We start from the raw sequence: 16,962 nt of genomic DNA, 5'->3' as shown, positions 1-16,962 counted from the left end.
TATGGATGCTGTCATAGGCGTCGTATTCCTATAGGTTGACGTAAGTCACCTGGGAGTCAGCTGATGCGAGCTTGACTGACGTGACCTGCCAGAACTGACGCTAACGCTGGATGTTTATATCTCACAAATCTGAAAATTGCGAGTTTATATCTCGAAATTGCGAGAAGAAATGTCAGAATTGTGAAAAAAAATCGAAATGACTTTAGTGGCAGAAACAAGCTTCTATAGAACAAGGTTAATTAAAACTAATACCATAAAAAACGGATTAAATTGATTTTATTTCAGTTAATTGCCAGCGCATTACTCATTTTCATTTAGTTTAACTTGATGTACTAAAATAACTAAAACTGAAATAAAAGTTAATAAAAACTATATAGACATATTTAATATAAAATAATAATGTAAATGTTGGTGGTCTAGTGTTAATAATGTGATGTCAAATCACAATTACTTCTGAATTAATTGTTTTAGTTAAGTTCTAATCAACTTAACCTGTTCTTGATGACCATTAAAATGACTACTGTGCAATATTTTACAATATATGGTGCAGATATGTGTCTGATTTATTATTGTTATGTGATGGATTAAAAAAATTATGATGGATGTATAATCGTGTTTTGTCTGCCATATATCAGATTTCACATGGAGTCGTTCTCAACAGAAGACGTTTGTACCGTGTGGTAAGATACAGTTATCATGCAGTTATCTGACTTATGTTTGTTTTTGCAAATGTTCTTTATGTATGATATTTGATTTTGTGGCTGTGTTTTGCTCTCTCTGGATAATAACTCTCTCTTTCTGCTCCAGAAAGTCGTTTAGTTTAAACTCGACTGCAATCCATTTCATTTTGTGCTCCACTAAAACTGATCTTTAATTCTCCCTGCAGCTACTGCAATTGATGAGTTTTTCATAATTATTCCCTTTGCAGCTTTTTAACTTTTCATGAGAGAAGGAGCAATTTCACAGCTTTTATTGTGTTCTGTAGAGAAGTGAGATATAAGATATTGATATTTGTGTGGTTTATGTCCTGCGCTGCCTCGAATGTTTGATATAAAAGTGCATTACACATTCAGCGTGCTTACAAAAGGCCTGATTCATCACCCGTGTTCACTAATAGCTTTGTGTAGTTAAACTTTACAGATTTTAGTCTCTGTTTCTTTAGCAACAAAAGTTAACAAAAAGGTTTCAATGCATGCATTATTTAAAGTATTGAGAAAGCGAGAGAGGTAGAAATACTGTTACGGTGCTTGTGTAGGTTTAAGTCCCTGTTAGCAGCTGCTGGTTGTGTCCGGATGCTTTGAGAGAAAACTATTGCAGGAGATTTTGATGTTTAGATTTCTAGTAATTTCCATAAATACAAATCTCCAGTAATCACAAATGTCACTGTATTTTTATGACTCAGGTCATGGTTCAATTGTCATACTTAGAAGGGAGAAGTTATTATGTAAGTTTAGGCGACCATAAGTCCTAGTAGACATCCGTGACACGCGGAGTGCCCCAAGGCTCAATTCTAGTACCGCTTTTGTTCAACCTGTATATGCTGCTACTGAGCCAAATAATGAGAACCAAATTCCAAGTTACTTACAACCTGTATTGAAATGAAATTATATGAGATTATACACAGTCCCAAACTATCCATTAGTCTGAGTGAGTGTTGGGATTACAGTAATCTCTGCACATATTAACATTAAACATTACTGCGCAGACATTGTGGGGGTTTTGTTGTTGTTGTTGTTGTTGTTGTTGTTGTTGTTGTTAAAAATGTATTCACTGCAAAATGCTTTTCTTAGTATTTTTGTCTTGTTTCCAGTCTAAATATCAAAAAAATTCTTAAATCCAGATGAATAGATAAGTAACATGACATAAGATATTCTTAAAATAAAGTGATTTTTCGCTAAAAACAAGAAAAATTATCTGCCAGTGGGGTAAGAAAAATAATCTTGTTTCTGTTTAGATTATTTTTCTTACCTCGTTGGCAGATAATTTTGCTCGTTTTAAGCAAAAACTCACGTCATTTTGATTTTTTCCCCTCCGGAAAACAATAAAAAAATATCTTATGCATGTTACTTATCTAGTAAAAGCATCTTGATTTAAGTATTTTTAGATATTTAGATTGGAAACAAGACAAAAATACTAAATAAGAAAGGCATTTTTGCAGTGTTGGTGTAGACATCATTATATGACAACACAAATATTATGATTTACTCTAAACTTGGTTAAGGCATTTACTGACAAAATTATTAGGCAAACTACAGTTTTATTTAACTATGCAAATAAAAAAAAATGCATAGAAAAACAAAAAGCTGACAGGAAAAAAGCAATATAAGGTTTTCTCTTGTTTTTGCATGTGTTCATAATTTCTTTGTATGACTGTCACACAATTTGTCCTGTTACATTGTGTTATTATCACATAAAACAATGGACTTAAAGCACAATTATGCAATATGCTTACAAAATCTTTTAATAATCTTTGAATAAAGAAAATATAAATTTTCAAAGGCTTGACATCACTTTTGGCCACTACTGTCTATGTATATATATATTGAATAACAATATGATTTCATGTAATGAAAATATTGTGCACTTATGCAGTACACTGAAGTGCAAAGGTCTAAAATAAAAGGCAGAATGTGTTTTGTTGTGAGGATATTACAGATTATTGTGTGTGTGTGTGTGTGTGTGTGTGTGTGTGTGTGTGTGTGTGTGTGTGTGTGTGTGTGTGTGTGTGTGTGTGTGTGTGTGTGTGTGTGATCAGGATAATCCGTGTAACCCTTTAGTGCCCGCGGAGCGTCCATCGCTTCAGTCTGCTGCAGTGACTTGTTTATTTCTTGGATTTCTCTGAATAGGATCGAGTCTCCTTTAAATATCGCCTGCTGTTGAACGCATGAGACGGGATGTGAGCGGGGATGTTTACAGCTAAGACAGAGATCCGGCATGGCAGCGGCCGGTGCTGATGAGACACGCCGCGGAGCCCGGATCTTCATCATCACCATCATCTTCTCCGGCGGTTGTAGCATCTGAAGCGATGCAGCTCACATTCATCATGTTCGTTCTGCGTGTGTGAATCGCTGAGATGGTTCGGGTCGTCAGTGTTCTGGGTCTGGTGATGTTCAGCGTCGCTTTGCTCATTTTGTCATTGATCAGTTACGTGTCCATCAAGAAAGACTTCATCTTCACCTCCCCGAAATACGCCAACGCCGGCGGTCCGCGGATGTACATGTTTCACGCGGGGTTTCGGTGAGTTATCGCACACATTTTTTTTTTTTTTTTTTTACAAATGTCATAACGGGGTTGTTTATTTCTGTAAAGGGCAACGTTTCTAATGCGCATGTGCTTTAATCACATTTTTTTTGGAAAGGCCTCTTGTCCTTCTGTCATGATGCTCTGAGCGCATGCGCAGTTCAGTCCTGGATCATGAAGATGGACTAACCTACATTCTCATATTTCGCAGAGTAATGATTTCTGAACAGTCAGCTGGCTGCATTTAGATTCTATATACGTCATGCGTTCTATTTGAACAAATATTCTTTATTGGCATCATAAAGAACATCTACACATATAAAAGGTTCTATATAGAACTCTGGGGTTCTTGACTCAATTTTAAAAATCCATTTATGCCATTTAAGGTTCAATATGAGGAGAAATGTCTTTAATGATTGCATAATACTTTCATGTTTAATTGGTTATTTGTTTATGAGCTGTTTAATTCATAAAATTGAATTAAAACAAAATGTATCAATTAATTTAAACCAAATCCATAAAATTATCCCATGATGGGAACTGCTAAAATGGAGCACCTTACAGAACCCTTTAAGATTCCATTTGGAACCTTTATTTTTTTTTAAGAGTGATGATTAAGAGTGTAAGAGTGAAGTCTGTATAATTCATAAACACAACTTCATTCTTTATAAATCTCTCCAACAGTGTGTAATGTTAGCTTTAGCCATGGAGCACTATCAAACTCATTCAGAATCAAATGTAAACATCCAAATTAATACCATACTCACATGATCTGATATGCTGCATGACGAACACTTTGTAAAGATCTATTTTAAGGGTTATATTAGCTGTGTGAACTTTGTTTATGCAATGTATTATAGAGTTGCGAGCTTGGGGGCGGGGAGCGCGAGGATTTAAAGGGGAAGCACGCTGAATCGGTGCATATTTAATGATGCCCCAAAATTGGCAGTTAAAAAATTGAATAATAAAAAATCTATGGGGTATTTTGAGCTGAAACTTCACAGACACATTCAGGGGACACCTTAGACTTATATTACATATTGTGAAAAAGCGTTCTAGGGCACCTTTAAGATCCATGGAAACTTTCAAATGCATAAAAGGTTCTTTATAGTTAAAAAGGGTTCTTTAGAATATTAAAATGTTCTTTGCATTAAGAAAAACGTTTTTTAGGGTAATGTTTAATGACATTTGAAATATAGCATACATGTGCACACAAGTGCATGTTTTTTGATCAGCGTTATTCTGTGTTATGTAAACAAATATGTAGTACATGAACACTGTAAAGTGCAACCAAAGTCCAGTGTTAATGTTGTGGTTGATTGAAACTGAAGGATGGTGCAGCTCGTCTGAGGCCCTGAACGCTGTCCTTGGTCCTGATTTACTCCTCTGGCAGGTTCATTTCCAGTCAGTAATCAGACTCTTTTGGTACAGTCAAGGTTACATAGCAGGAGTCATTTTGATATGGCACTCTTATGTGACCATATGTTATTCATCTTTGCTGGTTTGTCATTTGAACTTCCACCAGGGAATAGAGAAAATGCCAAAACTAGCAGAACTGCCTTCAAATGCGTTTTAAGTAAAGTTCAAATCAGTTAATAGTGTACCAGGGGCTTAATTTGAATTACTTACCAGTAATAGTAACTACACATGCCTTAAAGAGGCCACATTGTTGTTTTTTGGCTCTACTAGAACAGGTTTTCATGATTGAATGTTGATTATTTTCCTCATATTCTCCATTGTTCAGCTCCTCTCTTCCCAGTCTGTCAGTAACGCTCTGTTTAGTTCCTGTCTCTATGAAGCCCCTCCTTCTGAAAAGCGCACTGTGCTCTGATTGGTCGGCTGGAGCCGTGTGTTGTGATTGGTGTTTGGGAAATGTCCCGCCCCTTACCATAACCGCCAGTTTCAACACACTACTAACTAACTCAACCAGGCCCCGCCCCTTTATTTTGCATATGAATTATTTAAATGAGGAATATTGTGAAGAAAACTCAAGATGGAGGCGTTTCAGGGAGTTCAGAAACACTGACACTGATATAGAGAAGAAGTCTTACTGGAGGGACTTAATTAAATCTAAGTAGCAAAATATAAAAAAAAATACATAATAAACTGATAAAAGCAACAAAATGACTAAAAATTAAACTAAAATTAACATGAAAAACAAAAACACGCTAGAAGCATGCTAGCAATGTGCTAAAACATGTTAACAACATGCTTGCTAACTCATGCTAAAAACATGCTAGCAATGTGCTAATTCATGCTAGACACATGCAACGACATGTTAATGATAACAACATATTAAAACGTTATCAATGTGTTAAATCATGCCAGTGATATACAAAATCATGTTACAAGCATGCTAACAATGCATTAAATAATGCTAACAACAAGCTAATTCATGCTAGCAATGTTAAATCATGTTAGAAACATGCTAGCAACATGTTAAATCATGCTAGCAATGTTAAACCATGTTAGAATCATGCTATCTACATGATCAATTGTGTTAAAGCATGTTAACACTGCACAAAATATTGCTAGCAACATATTAAAACATGTTAGCAATGTTAAATAATGCTAGAAAAATGCTAAATGATGCTATAAAATGTTAAATTGTGCTAGAAACGTGTTAGCAACATGAATAATCATGCTAACAACAGGCTAAAGAATGCTAGCAATGTGCTAAAAACATGCTAGAATGTTTCATGCTAAATCATGTTGAAACATGTTAACATTGCACTAAATAATGCTAGCAACATGCTAAATCATACTAGAAAATGTTAATGCATGCTAGTAATATGATAAATTATGCAAGCAACATGCTAAAACATGTTAACAATGTTAAATCATGCTAGAATCATGCTTGCAACATGCTAAATCATGTAGAAGCATGTTAACACTGCACTAAATAATGCTAGCAACATGCTAAACATGCTAACAATGTTAAATCATGCTCGCAAATGTGACAAATCATGATAAATCATGCATCTACCCAAAAGTCTAGCTTTTAAAGATACTAAAGTAAAACTTAAAACCTATTCCAAATTAAAACCTTCGAACTTAAAGCTGCTAATACTTTCTGGCTAGGCTTTCTCAAGCCAACATCAAAGTTTGTCTACAAACGTTACTGTATAGTTCAATGTTCACTCTTAAAAATAAAGGCTCCTCATTGGCATTGATGGTTCCTTGAAGAACCTTTAAGATCCATGGAATCTTTCCATTCCACAAAAGGTTCTTTATAGTGTTAAAAGGTTTTATAGAATATTAAAACATACTTCACATAAAAAAGGTCACTGAAAGGTTCTTTGAGGAACCAGAATTGGTTCTTCTATGGCATGCGTCACTGTGAAAAAGAGTGTATGAAATGATTGAGTTCCTGTTCACTGTTATATTGGGAGTGACTTGAGTCGGCCTGTAAACCAACACAGCTCTCTGACCTCTGAGGCCGTAACCCAGACTCAAATAACTCTGGTAATGAAACGGAACAAGCTTTAACAAATGAGAGTGAGAAAACGAGCAGGCGTGGAGTCTAAAAGAGGCTGCTTAATTAGAGCGGGCATCGACTGCCCCGGGCGGGAGGTGACTGACAGGAGTCTGGATGGGTCCGATTGATTGGAACCACTTTCAGCAGCTGCCATCAGCGGGACATCGGGATCGGGCCTTCCTGTGAAGTGGAACAGAAACAGTGTTTTCATTTCCTCTGTCTGTCCATCTTCTCGTCAGGTCCCAACTGGCAATGAAGTTTCTGGATCCTGCGTTCACGTCCCTGAATAATGCCCTCAACGAGAACATACAGGAGTCCAGCAACTGGAGGTTTAACAAGAGCGCTTATTTAGAGCAAAGGTGAACGTCACACACACACACAGAGCAGAAGATGAGAGTAACTGAATAGTTTTTGAATAATCAAGGTAGATGCCATATGTTATTTCAATGCAAATGCAAACCATTACAAGATGTAAACTCAGAATTATGGGGGGAAAAAATCAGAATTGCAGGATGTAAACATTCTTAATTATTTTATTTGTTTAATTCAAATGTCAATTTTTTTTGAAAACAGTATTTTTTAAAACTGTTTATAAAACATCAACTCTCACACGTGTAATATTAAAGGATTAGTTCACTTTAAAATTCAACTTTAATGATAATTTTCTCACCCCCATGTCATCCAAGATGTTCATGTCTTTCTTTCTTCAGTCAAAAAGAAATTAAGGTTTTTGATGAAAACATTCCAGGATTTTTCCCATATAGTGGACTTCACTGGGGTTCAACAGATTGAAGGTCCAAATGTCAGTTTCAGTGCAGCTTCAAAGAGCTCTTAAACGATCCCAGACGAGGAATAAGAGTCTTATCTAGAGAAACCATCTGCCATTTTCAAAAAAAAATACGACTGTATATACTTTATAAACACAAAATATCATCTTGCAGGTGCTTCCGCTTTCCGTATTCTCCAAAACATTTACGCCGTATGTCCTACGCCTTCCCTATTCTACTTAGGGGAAAAAAACAAAACTGGTGCCGCGTTCGTTCTGTATGTTGAATAGGGAAAGCATAGGACATTCAGCGTAAGCTTTTTGAAGAATACGGAAAGCGGAAGCACGTGCAAGATGATATTTTGTGTTTATAAAGCATATACAGTTGTATTTTTTTAGAAAATGACAGATCATTTCGCAAGATAAGACCATTATCCCTCGTCTGGTATCGTTTAAAGCTCTTTGAAGCTGCACTGAAACTGTAATTTTGACCTTCAACCGTTTGAAGTCCACTATAAGGAGAATAATCCTGGAATGTTTTCCTCAAAAACCTTCATTTCTTTTCGACTGAAGAAAGAAAGACATGAACATCTTGGATGACATGGGGGTGAGTAAATTATCAGGAAAATTTTATTTAAAAGTGGACTAATCCTTTAAATATTAATAAATATGAATATTCTTAAGTAGTTATATTATTTAAACTTTATGGTTATGAATATTCTTGTTTAAGATCTCTTTTAAAACACTCCTGTCAGCTGCTACTTGCGTTGCGTTTCTGATTCTGTCCACTTTATTCTGATGTTGTTGCATGTGTTTTCCAGTAAAGAGATCGCCCAGTACATCGACGTCCCGCACAACTTCACCCTGACCAAGAGCAGCGTTCGCGTGGGTCAGTTAATGCACTACGACTACTCCAGTCACAAATACGTCTTCTCCATTGGTGAGAACCTCAGGTCTTTGCTTCCGGACTCTTCTCCCGTCCTCAACAAGCGCTACAACACCTGCGCCGTAGTGGGCAACAGCGGGATCCTGACCGGCAGCCGCTGCGGCCCTGAAATCGACAAGTATGACTTTGTCTTCCGCTGCAACTTCGCGCCCACCGAGGTCTTCCGTAGAGACGTGGGCCGCCGGACCAACCTCACCACCTTCAATCCCAGTATTCTGGAGAAATACTACAACAACCTGCTGACCATCCAGGACAGAAACAATTTCTTCTTGAGTCTGAAGAAGCTGGACGGCGCGATCCTGTGGATCCCCGCCTTTTTCTTCCACACATCCGCCACTGTCACACGCACACTCGTAGATTTCTTCGTAGAGCACAAGGGGCAGCTGAAAGTACAGTTAGCCTGGCCGGGAAACATTATGCAGTATGTGAACAGGTAAGAGCTTTTGTACGTCTGTCTGAACCTGTTTAGGCCTCATTTGAGAACCACACTACTAAAAATACCATGGTATCATTTTGGGTTTTGTATGGAAGCTTGTTTCTGAAAATGGTAATTGTGACTTTTTATCTCACAACTCTGTCTTTTTTCCTCACAATTGTGAGTTTATTTCTCAGAATTGCGAGATGTAAACTCAGAATCCCAAGAAGTCAGAATTGTGAGATGTAAATGTAAAATTCCGAGAAAGTCAGAATTGTGAGATTTAAACTCAGAATTCCAAGGAAGAAAGTCAGAATTGCAAAATGTAATCTCAGGATTCTGAGAAGTCAGAATTGTGAGACGTAAACTCAGAATTCTGAGAAAAATTCTGAATTATGATATTTAAACTCAGAATTCAGAGGAAGAAAGTCCGAATTGTGAGATGTAAACTCAGAATTGCGAGAAAGAAAGTCAGAATTCCGAGATTTAAACTCAGAATTCTGAGAAGAAAGTCAGAATTGCAAAATATAAACTCGGGATTCCGAGAAGTCAGAATTGTGAGATATAAATTTAGAATTCCGAGAAAGTCAGAATAGGGAGATTTAAACTCAGAATTCTGAGGAAGAAAATCAGAATTGCAAAATATGTAAACTCGGGATTCCGAGAAGTCAGAATTGTGAGATATAAATTTAGAATTCCGAGAAAGTCAGAATAGGGAGATTTAAACTCAGAATTCTGAGGAAGAAAATCAGAATTGCAAAATATGTAAACTCAGAATTCCGAGAAGTCAGAATTGCAAGATTTAAACTCAGAATTCCGAGGAAGAAAGTCCGAATTGCGAGATGTTAACTCAGAATTGCAAGAAGAAAGTCACAATTTCGAGAAGTCCAAATTCTGAGATGTAAACTCAGAATTTCGAGAAGAAAGACAGAATTGCAAGATGTAAACTCAGAATTCTGAGGAAGAAAGTCAGAATTGTGAGAAGTCAGAATTGCAAAATGTAAACTCGGAATTCCGAGAAAGTCAGAATTGTGAGATTTAAACTCAGAATTCCAAGGAAGAAAGTCAGAATTGCAAAATGTAATCTCAGGATTCTGAGAAGTCAGAATTGTGAGACGTAAACTCAGAATTCTGAGAAAAATTCTGAATTATGATATTTAAACTCAGAATTCAGAGGAAGAAAGTCCGAATTGTGAGATGTAAACTCAGAATTGCGAGAAAGAAAGTCAGAATTCCGAGATTTAAACTCAGAATTCTGAGAAGAAAGTCAGAATTGCAAAATATGTAAACTCGGGATTCCGAGAAGTCAGAATTGTGAGATATAAATTTAGAATTCCGAGAAAGTCAGAATAGGGAGATTTAAACTCAGAATTCTGAGGAAGAAAATCAGAATTGCAAAATATGTAAACTCAGAATTCCGAGAAGTCAGAATTGCAAGATTTAAACTCAGAATTCCGAGGAAGAAAGTCCGAATTGCGAGATGTTAACTCAGAATTGCAAGAAGAAAGTCACAATTTCGAGAAGTCCAAATTCTGAGATGTAAACTCAGAATTTCGAGAAGAAAGACAGAATTGCAAGATGTAAACTCAGAATTCTGAGGAAGAAAGTCAGAATTGTGAGAAGTCAGAATTGCAAAATGTAAACTCGGAATTCCGAGAAAGTCAGAATTGTGAGATTTAAACTCAGAATTCCAAGGAAGAAAGTCAGAATTGCAAAATGTAATCTCAGGATTCTGAGAAGTCAGAATTGTGAGACGTAAACTCAGAATTCCGAGAAAAATTCTGAATTATGATATTTAAACTCAGAATTCAGAGGAAGAAAGTCAGAATTGCGAGATGTAAACTCAGAATTCCGAGAAAGAAAGTCAGAATTGCAAAATATAAACTCGGGATTCCGAGAAGTCAGAATTGTGAGATATAAATTTAGAATTCCGAGAAAGTCAGAATAGGGAGATTTAAACTCAGAATTCTGAGGAAGAAAATCAGAATTGCAAAATATGTAAACTCAGAATTCCAAGAAGTAACTCAGAATTCCGAGATGTAAACTCAGGATTCTGAGAAAGAAAGTCAGAATTGCAAGATGTAAACTCAGAATTTCGAGAAGAAAGTCAGAATTGCAAGATGTAAACTCAGAATTCCAAGAAGAATGTCAGAATTCCAAGATGTAAACTCAGGATTCTGAGAAAGAAAGTCAGAATTGCAAGATGTAAACTCAGAATTCCAATAAAGTCAGAATTGCGAGATTTAATATCAGAATTCCGAGGAAGGTCAGTATTGCGATATGTGTATTTAAAATACAGAGAAAAAAATCAGAATTGCAAGATGTAAACTCAGAATTCCGAGGAAGACAGTCAGAATTGCGAGAAGAAAGTCCGAATTATCACACTCACTCTAAGTAAGCATAAAGAGAGAGCGAGTGAGAGTTACTCGATTTAACCCATCATTCACAGAACTGAGCTATTGTCCTGTAATCTTCTGCTATCCCATTAAAGCGAGTCGCTGTGTCCAATTGGACACATTTAACCCCTGTAAGATGCTCAAAAGCTCCACAAGAAGATTAATAGAAATTTGGTTTAACAGTCAGCTATGAATAAGGATCTGTGTGAGAGTATGTTTTAATTATAATTTTAAAAATATGTATTTTCACAACAATTTGACGTTCGATTTGAAAGAGAAATTGTATTAATATTAATAAACTCTATGAATAGTATTCATATTAAGTGAATAATATTAAAATCAATATTAACAATCATTTTAAAACTAGACTTTAAAAATCTTTAAAAATAAGTAAATAAGTAATAGAAAATGATTCACACACACACACACACACACACACACACACACACACACACACGTCAGCCTGTAGTCCAGTGCTGTTCACTGTTTCTCTGTGGTTCACCAGCGCTGTGACTCTATTAGAGATGGTGGTTGAACTAACCTTGCTCTGAGCGAATGAACCTCTGAACACACACACACACACACACACACACACACACACACAGGAGCAGCTGACCTTCATGGATGTGTTGTCACCATTTTCCTGCAGACACATGTGCCACTTTGGGTGAAACACATTAGCTTTCTTACCCGGGGGTTCATGGTAAATGCTGTTCAGTGTGCATGCAGTGGTTTATCACCATTAACTGTGTATGGCAGTAGTTCTGTTTATTCACAATTCATTTAAAGCTGAAGTTCTGTGTTGGATGGTTTTACAGGTGAGATTACAGAGGATTTGTGGTGTTGAAGTGTTCAGAGCAGCAGAACATACTGAGATCAGCGCTTATGGAAAGACTTTGGTGTGGAAAACATTGCTGATTACTGTCGATGGTTTTATCTAAATTACCTAAATATCACATAAACATGGGTCTAAATTATATGTACACTAGCATTCAAAAGTTTGTGGGCTGCATTTAATTGATCAAAAATACAGTAAAATTGTGAAATATTATTATAATCTAAAATAGCTATTTTCTATGTGAATATATAGTAAAGTGTAATTTATTCCTGTGATCAAAGCTGAAATTTCAGCATCATTACTCCAGTCTTCAGTGTCACATGATCCTTCAGAAATCATGATGATTTGATGCTCAAGAAACATTTATGATTATTATCAATGTTGAAAACAGTTCATATTTTCATATTTTATTTTTCAGGATTATTTCATGAATAGAAAGTCACTTTTGATCATTTTAATGCATCCTTGATGAATAAAAGTATTAATTTCTTTTAAAAATAAAATCTTTCTGACCCCAAACCTTTGAATGAAGTGTATAATGAAGTGCATTTTTACATTTTTTTCAGAGTTATTGATTTTTATTCTGGTTTGCAATTTGAAAAACTAATTAATTAATTAGTTAAAAAAAATTAATTCATTGGTTGATGAATATAATTGTGATAATATAATAATGTAATTTTATAAAAGACTTGATATATGTTCGGAGCAGCGTAACATACTATTTTCATAATTATAATATCATAAATGTAATTTTGAAAATATTATTTTGGAGTGAAATGTTTTCATTTTATGCTAATAAATAAATAATCACAGGTTTTGTCTATGAACAAATAAATACATAAAGATGTTTTGTATTCAATGAATGCATGATGAATTTAATTTTAAAAATATAGTAATATAATTTTTTAAAGGGCTTTATGTCAGCAAATACACACTTATTGATTTAGTTAATCCTATTTCCAATTTGCGACATCGCAAAATATCCAAAGATAGTTTGTTTAAATCACCACAGAAAAAAAAAGCAAAAAATTCACAATTTTCATGCCATAATTATTATTAATAATATAATATATAAAGGGCTTTAGAATTGATTTGACCTAATTGTTGACCTAAAAAAATCACAGGTTTTGTGAGATTCAGCCAAATGCTCTTTGTGACATTGCAAAATATCCAAAGATAGTTTGTTTAAAACACAACTGGACATAAAAAACAATGCAAAAAATCGATATATTTTACAAAATCACATTTCAAGTGATGTCCTGTTGTTTGTCTGCAGGTACTGGAAAACGAAGCAGCTGTCTCCGAAGCGGCTGAGCACGGGGATCCTCATGTTCACGCTGGCCTCGTCCCTGTGTGATCAGATCCACCTGTACGGATTCTGGCCCTTCGGCTGGGATCCCAACACGGGGAAGGAGCTGCCGTACCACTACTACGACAAGAAGGGCACCAAGTTTACCACCAAGTGGCAGGAGTCGCACCAGCTGCCCACCGAGTTCAAACTGCTCTTCAAGATGCACGCAGACGGCGTCCTGAAACTCAGCCTCTCCCACTGCGCCTAGAGGGCAGAGGTCAGGGTCAAAGGGTCAGCGGTCAGGACTCAGGGTCGTTTGGTTTGGCTAATGGACGTTTGTGGTGATTCGGGGTGGCAACTATCGACATCAAGCTCAGCCACTAATGATCAGTGTTAGTAATGATGAGGAAAGTTGGTACACTTTACAATATTTGTTAACTAACAATGAGCAATATATATTACAGCATTTATTATGTTTGCTTGACACTTTTCTGATCCGACTTACGATTTTCATTAAACGCGTGATCAAAACTACGACAGTCCCACAGACTTCCATTGAGTATGAAGTCAAGACTTTTGTAGTATAATGGGGCGTTCACACTAGATGCGACTTGCGTGAATAAATCAATGATTTTGTTCGCCATTGTTGTTTCGGATTTCTGCCTCCGCTCGCTACGTCGTAATCACGTCACTTCTAGAGAAAGCTCCTGATTGGTTAACGCGGCACGAATATTCGCCAAAGTTCCGATTTTTCACTTCGCGTGATTCGCGTGAATCACGTGTTATGCGCATCAAACGCCCGAAATGCTCAATTCGTGCCGCAGGATGTCTATTGCGTCTTTGCATTGACTTAACATGTAAATCACTCGCGCGTAACGCTTCATTCGCGTCTGGTGTGAACGCAACATAATACTTAAAGAGTATTTAAGCTATCGCTAGAAAAGCTTAAGGACTATCCTAGGACAACATTTTAAAACATGCAAGTAACTTGCTAATCATGCTAGCAACATGCTAATCACGCTAGCAATGTGTTAATCATGTTAGCAATAGGCTAGCAACATGCTAAACATGCTAGCATCATGCTAGAAACATGCTAGGAATGTGCCAATTCAAGTTAGCAGTGTATTAAATTGTTTTGTTAAACGTGTTAAATCATGTCAGCAAACATTCTAAATCATGCTAGTAACATGCTAGCAATGTGTTAAATCATGTGCTAAATCATGCTACCAATGTGCCAATTCAAGTTAGCAATGTATTGTTTTATTAAACATTGTCAGTAAACATTCTAAATCATGCTAGTAACATGTTAACAATGTGATAAATCATGTGCTAAAGAATGCTAGAAACATGCTAGTAATGTGCCAATTCAAGTTAGCAATATATTAAATTGTTTTGTTAAACAATTTAAGTCATGTCAGCAAACATTCTAAATCATGCTAGTAACATGCTAACCTCATTTTAAATCATGTTAGCAACATACTAGTAACATGCTAATCATGTTAACAACATGCTAGTAGTGTGTTAAATCATGCTAGCACTAAGATAGCAAAACATGCTAATCATGCTAGAGACATAGCAACGTGATGTAATCATGTTAACTACATGTTAAAACGTTAGCAGTGTGTTAAAAATGCTAACAACATGTTAAAACATGCTAGCAACATGTAACAAGCTAGTCACAGTTATTTTAAACTTTCAGACCTGGCTTTCTCAAGCCAATATCAAAGTTTGTCATAAAACTTTACTCATTTTGTTAACCATTAATCTTAGTTAATAAAAATGATCATATTTATGTTAGTCCACAGTACATTAATGTTAACAGACATGAATATATATAGATATATTAAAACATGTTAGTAACATGCTAATGATGCTAGCAACATGTTAATCCATGCTGAAAATGTGTTAATCATATTAGCAATTGGCTAGCAAACATGCTAGCAATGTGCTAATTCATGCTAGCAATTTTCCAATTCAAGTTAGCAATGTATTAAATGATGTTAGCAACATGTTAAATCATGTCAGCAAACATTTTAAATCATGCTAGCAACATACTAACCTCAGGTTAAATCATGCTAGCAACATGCTAATCATATTAATAACATGCTAACAATGTGTTAAATCATGTTAGCAATATGATAACAACATGCTATTCATGTTAGAAACATGTTAGTCATGTTAACATGTTAAAACATGCTTGCAGAGTGTTAAAACATGCTAACAACATGTTAAATCATGTCAGCAAACACTCTGAATCATGTTAGCAAAACATGCTAACCTCATGTTAAATCATGATAGCAACATGCTAATAATGCTAACAACTTGGTAATCATGCTAGAAACATGTTAGCAATGTGGTAGCAATATGTTAGCAACATGCAAATCATGCTAGAAACATGTTAGCAACATGCTAATCATGTTAACAACATGCTAGCAATGTGTGAAATCAAGTCAAAGTTATTTTAAACTTTCAGACTTGGCTTTCTCAAGCCAAAATCAAAGTTTGTCATCAAACTTTACTCATCTAATTAACCATTAATCTTAGTTAATAAAAAATATCATATTTATGTTAGTTCATGGTGCATTAATTAATGTTACAACTTTTGATTTCAATAATGTATTGGTAAATTTTGAAAGTAACATTAACTAAGATTAATAATAAATGCAGCAGAAGTATTGTTCATAGTTAGTTCATGTTAACTAATGTTAACCAGTGGAACATTATTGTAAAGTGTTACCGGAAAGTTCTCTCTGCTCAAAGCTTTTATTAATTAAATTTATCAAAAAGCATCATGTTACAATATAACCACACTATAATGCAAATATTACTAAATATAATGCACATCAAAGAAATGCTTTTGTTTAATATCCCTACAAAGGTTTTCTTTGAGTATATATATCTACAGAGCAGAAGATGAGCCGAACTCAAGTACGCCACCACCTAGCAACCAACAACAACACCCTAGCAACCGCTTAGTAACACCCTGGCAACGACCCACAACGGCGACTTTTGCAGGGGCAAACACCACTCAGATTTTCTTCAGAGGAATCTAGTTTTGTATATAGTCACAGAGGACAAAAGTATGGAAGCTGATTTCCACAATGGAATAAAATAAAAGTCAGAATTGCAAGATTTTTTTTTTTTTTATTCCGTTGTGGAAACAAGCTTCCATAAAATCAAAACACTATGCGTATTTTCTGCATGCCAGGTTAAGGCTGGTCTACTAGGTTATGTTTCTGAATTATTATATAGACACAGTAAAGTCTAACCGAAGTATTTTAATTGGACGTGACCTGTGTCAATCAATCAGATTGCTCCAGTGGGCGGTGCATTCCCATTCTGCGAGAGGCTCTGATTGGCTCGTGAGCTGTCAGAGTTCTGCAGAAATATCAATGTTTACTTTGCATATACTTCAGAAATATAGAGGTTATGAATCATGTCATTTTATTTGTGATTGATTCTATGTTTATGAATGTGTATGTGTTATTAACACGATTATTATTACTGTGTGTGTGTGTGTGTGTGTGTGTGTGTGTATGTTGAAGTCATAATGTGCATGTGGAAACCCAGGCCAGTTTGATGTGTCGTGTCT

At 35.7% G+C, this 16,962-nt stretch overlaps 1 protein-coding gene across 1 annotated transcript; it reads left to right on the top strand.

Moving 5' to 3' along the window:
• Positions 1 to 469: 469 nt before the first annotated feature.
• Positions 470 to 15,434, top strand: st8sia3 (ST8 alpha-N-acetyl-neuraminide alpha-2,8-sialyltransferase 3). The gene is made up of 4 exons (XM_048166937.1): positions 470 to 3,237; positions 6,958 to 7,077; positions 8,306 to 8,863; positions 13,356 to 15,434. The coding sequence occupies exons 1-4, from the start codon at positions 3,074 to 3,076 to the stop codon at positions 13,636 to 13,638; spliced, it is 1,125 nt and encodes a 374-aa protein (XP_048022894.1). The 5' UTR covers positions 470 to 3,073; the 3' UTR covers positions 13,639 to 15,434.
• Positions 15,435 to 16,962: the final 1,528 nt, after the last annotated feature.

Source organism: Megalobrama amblycephala, linkage group LG18, assembly GCF_018812025.1.
Source record: "Megalobrama amblycephala isolate DHTTF-2021 linkage group LG18, ASM1881202v1, whole genome shotgun sequence".
In the NCBI taxonomy this organism is placed as follows: Eukaryota; Metazoa; Chordata; class Actinopteri; order Cypriniformes; family Xenocyprididae; genus Megalobrama; species Megalobrama amblycephala.
This window is presented reverse-complemented; position numbering and strand designations above follow the sequence as displayed.

What these genes read in the sequence shown, in the direction of transcription:
- st8sia3 (XM_048166937.1), top strand. Translation starts at nt 3,074, where the DNA reads ATGGTTCGGGTCGTCAGTGTTCTGGGTCTGGTGATGTTCAGCGTCGCT. An exon ending in ATGTTTCACGCGGGGTTTCG is followed by an intron (nt 3,238 to 6,957) that starts GTGAGTTATCGC and finishes TCTTCTCGTCAG; the next exon opens with GTCCCAACTGGCAATGAAGT. An exon ending in ATTATGCAGTATGTGAACAG is followed by an intron (nt 8,864 to 13,355) that starts GTAAGAGCTTTT and finishes GTTTGTCTGCAG; the next exon opens with GTACTGGAAAACGAAGCAGC.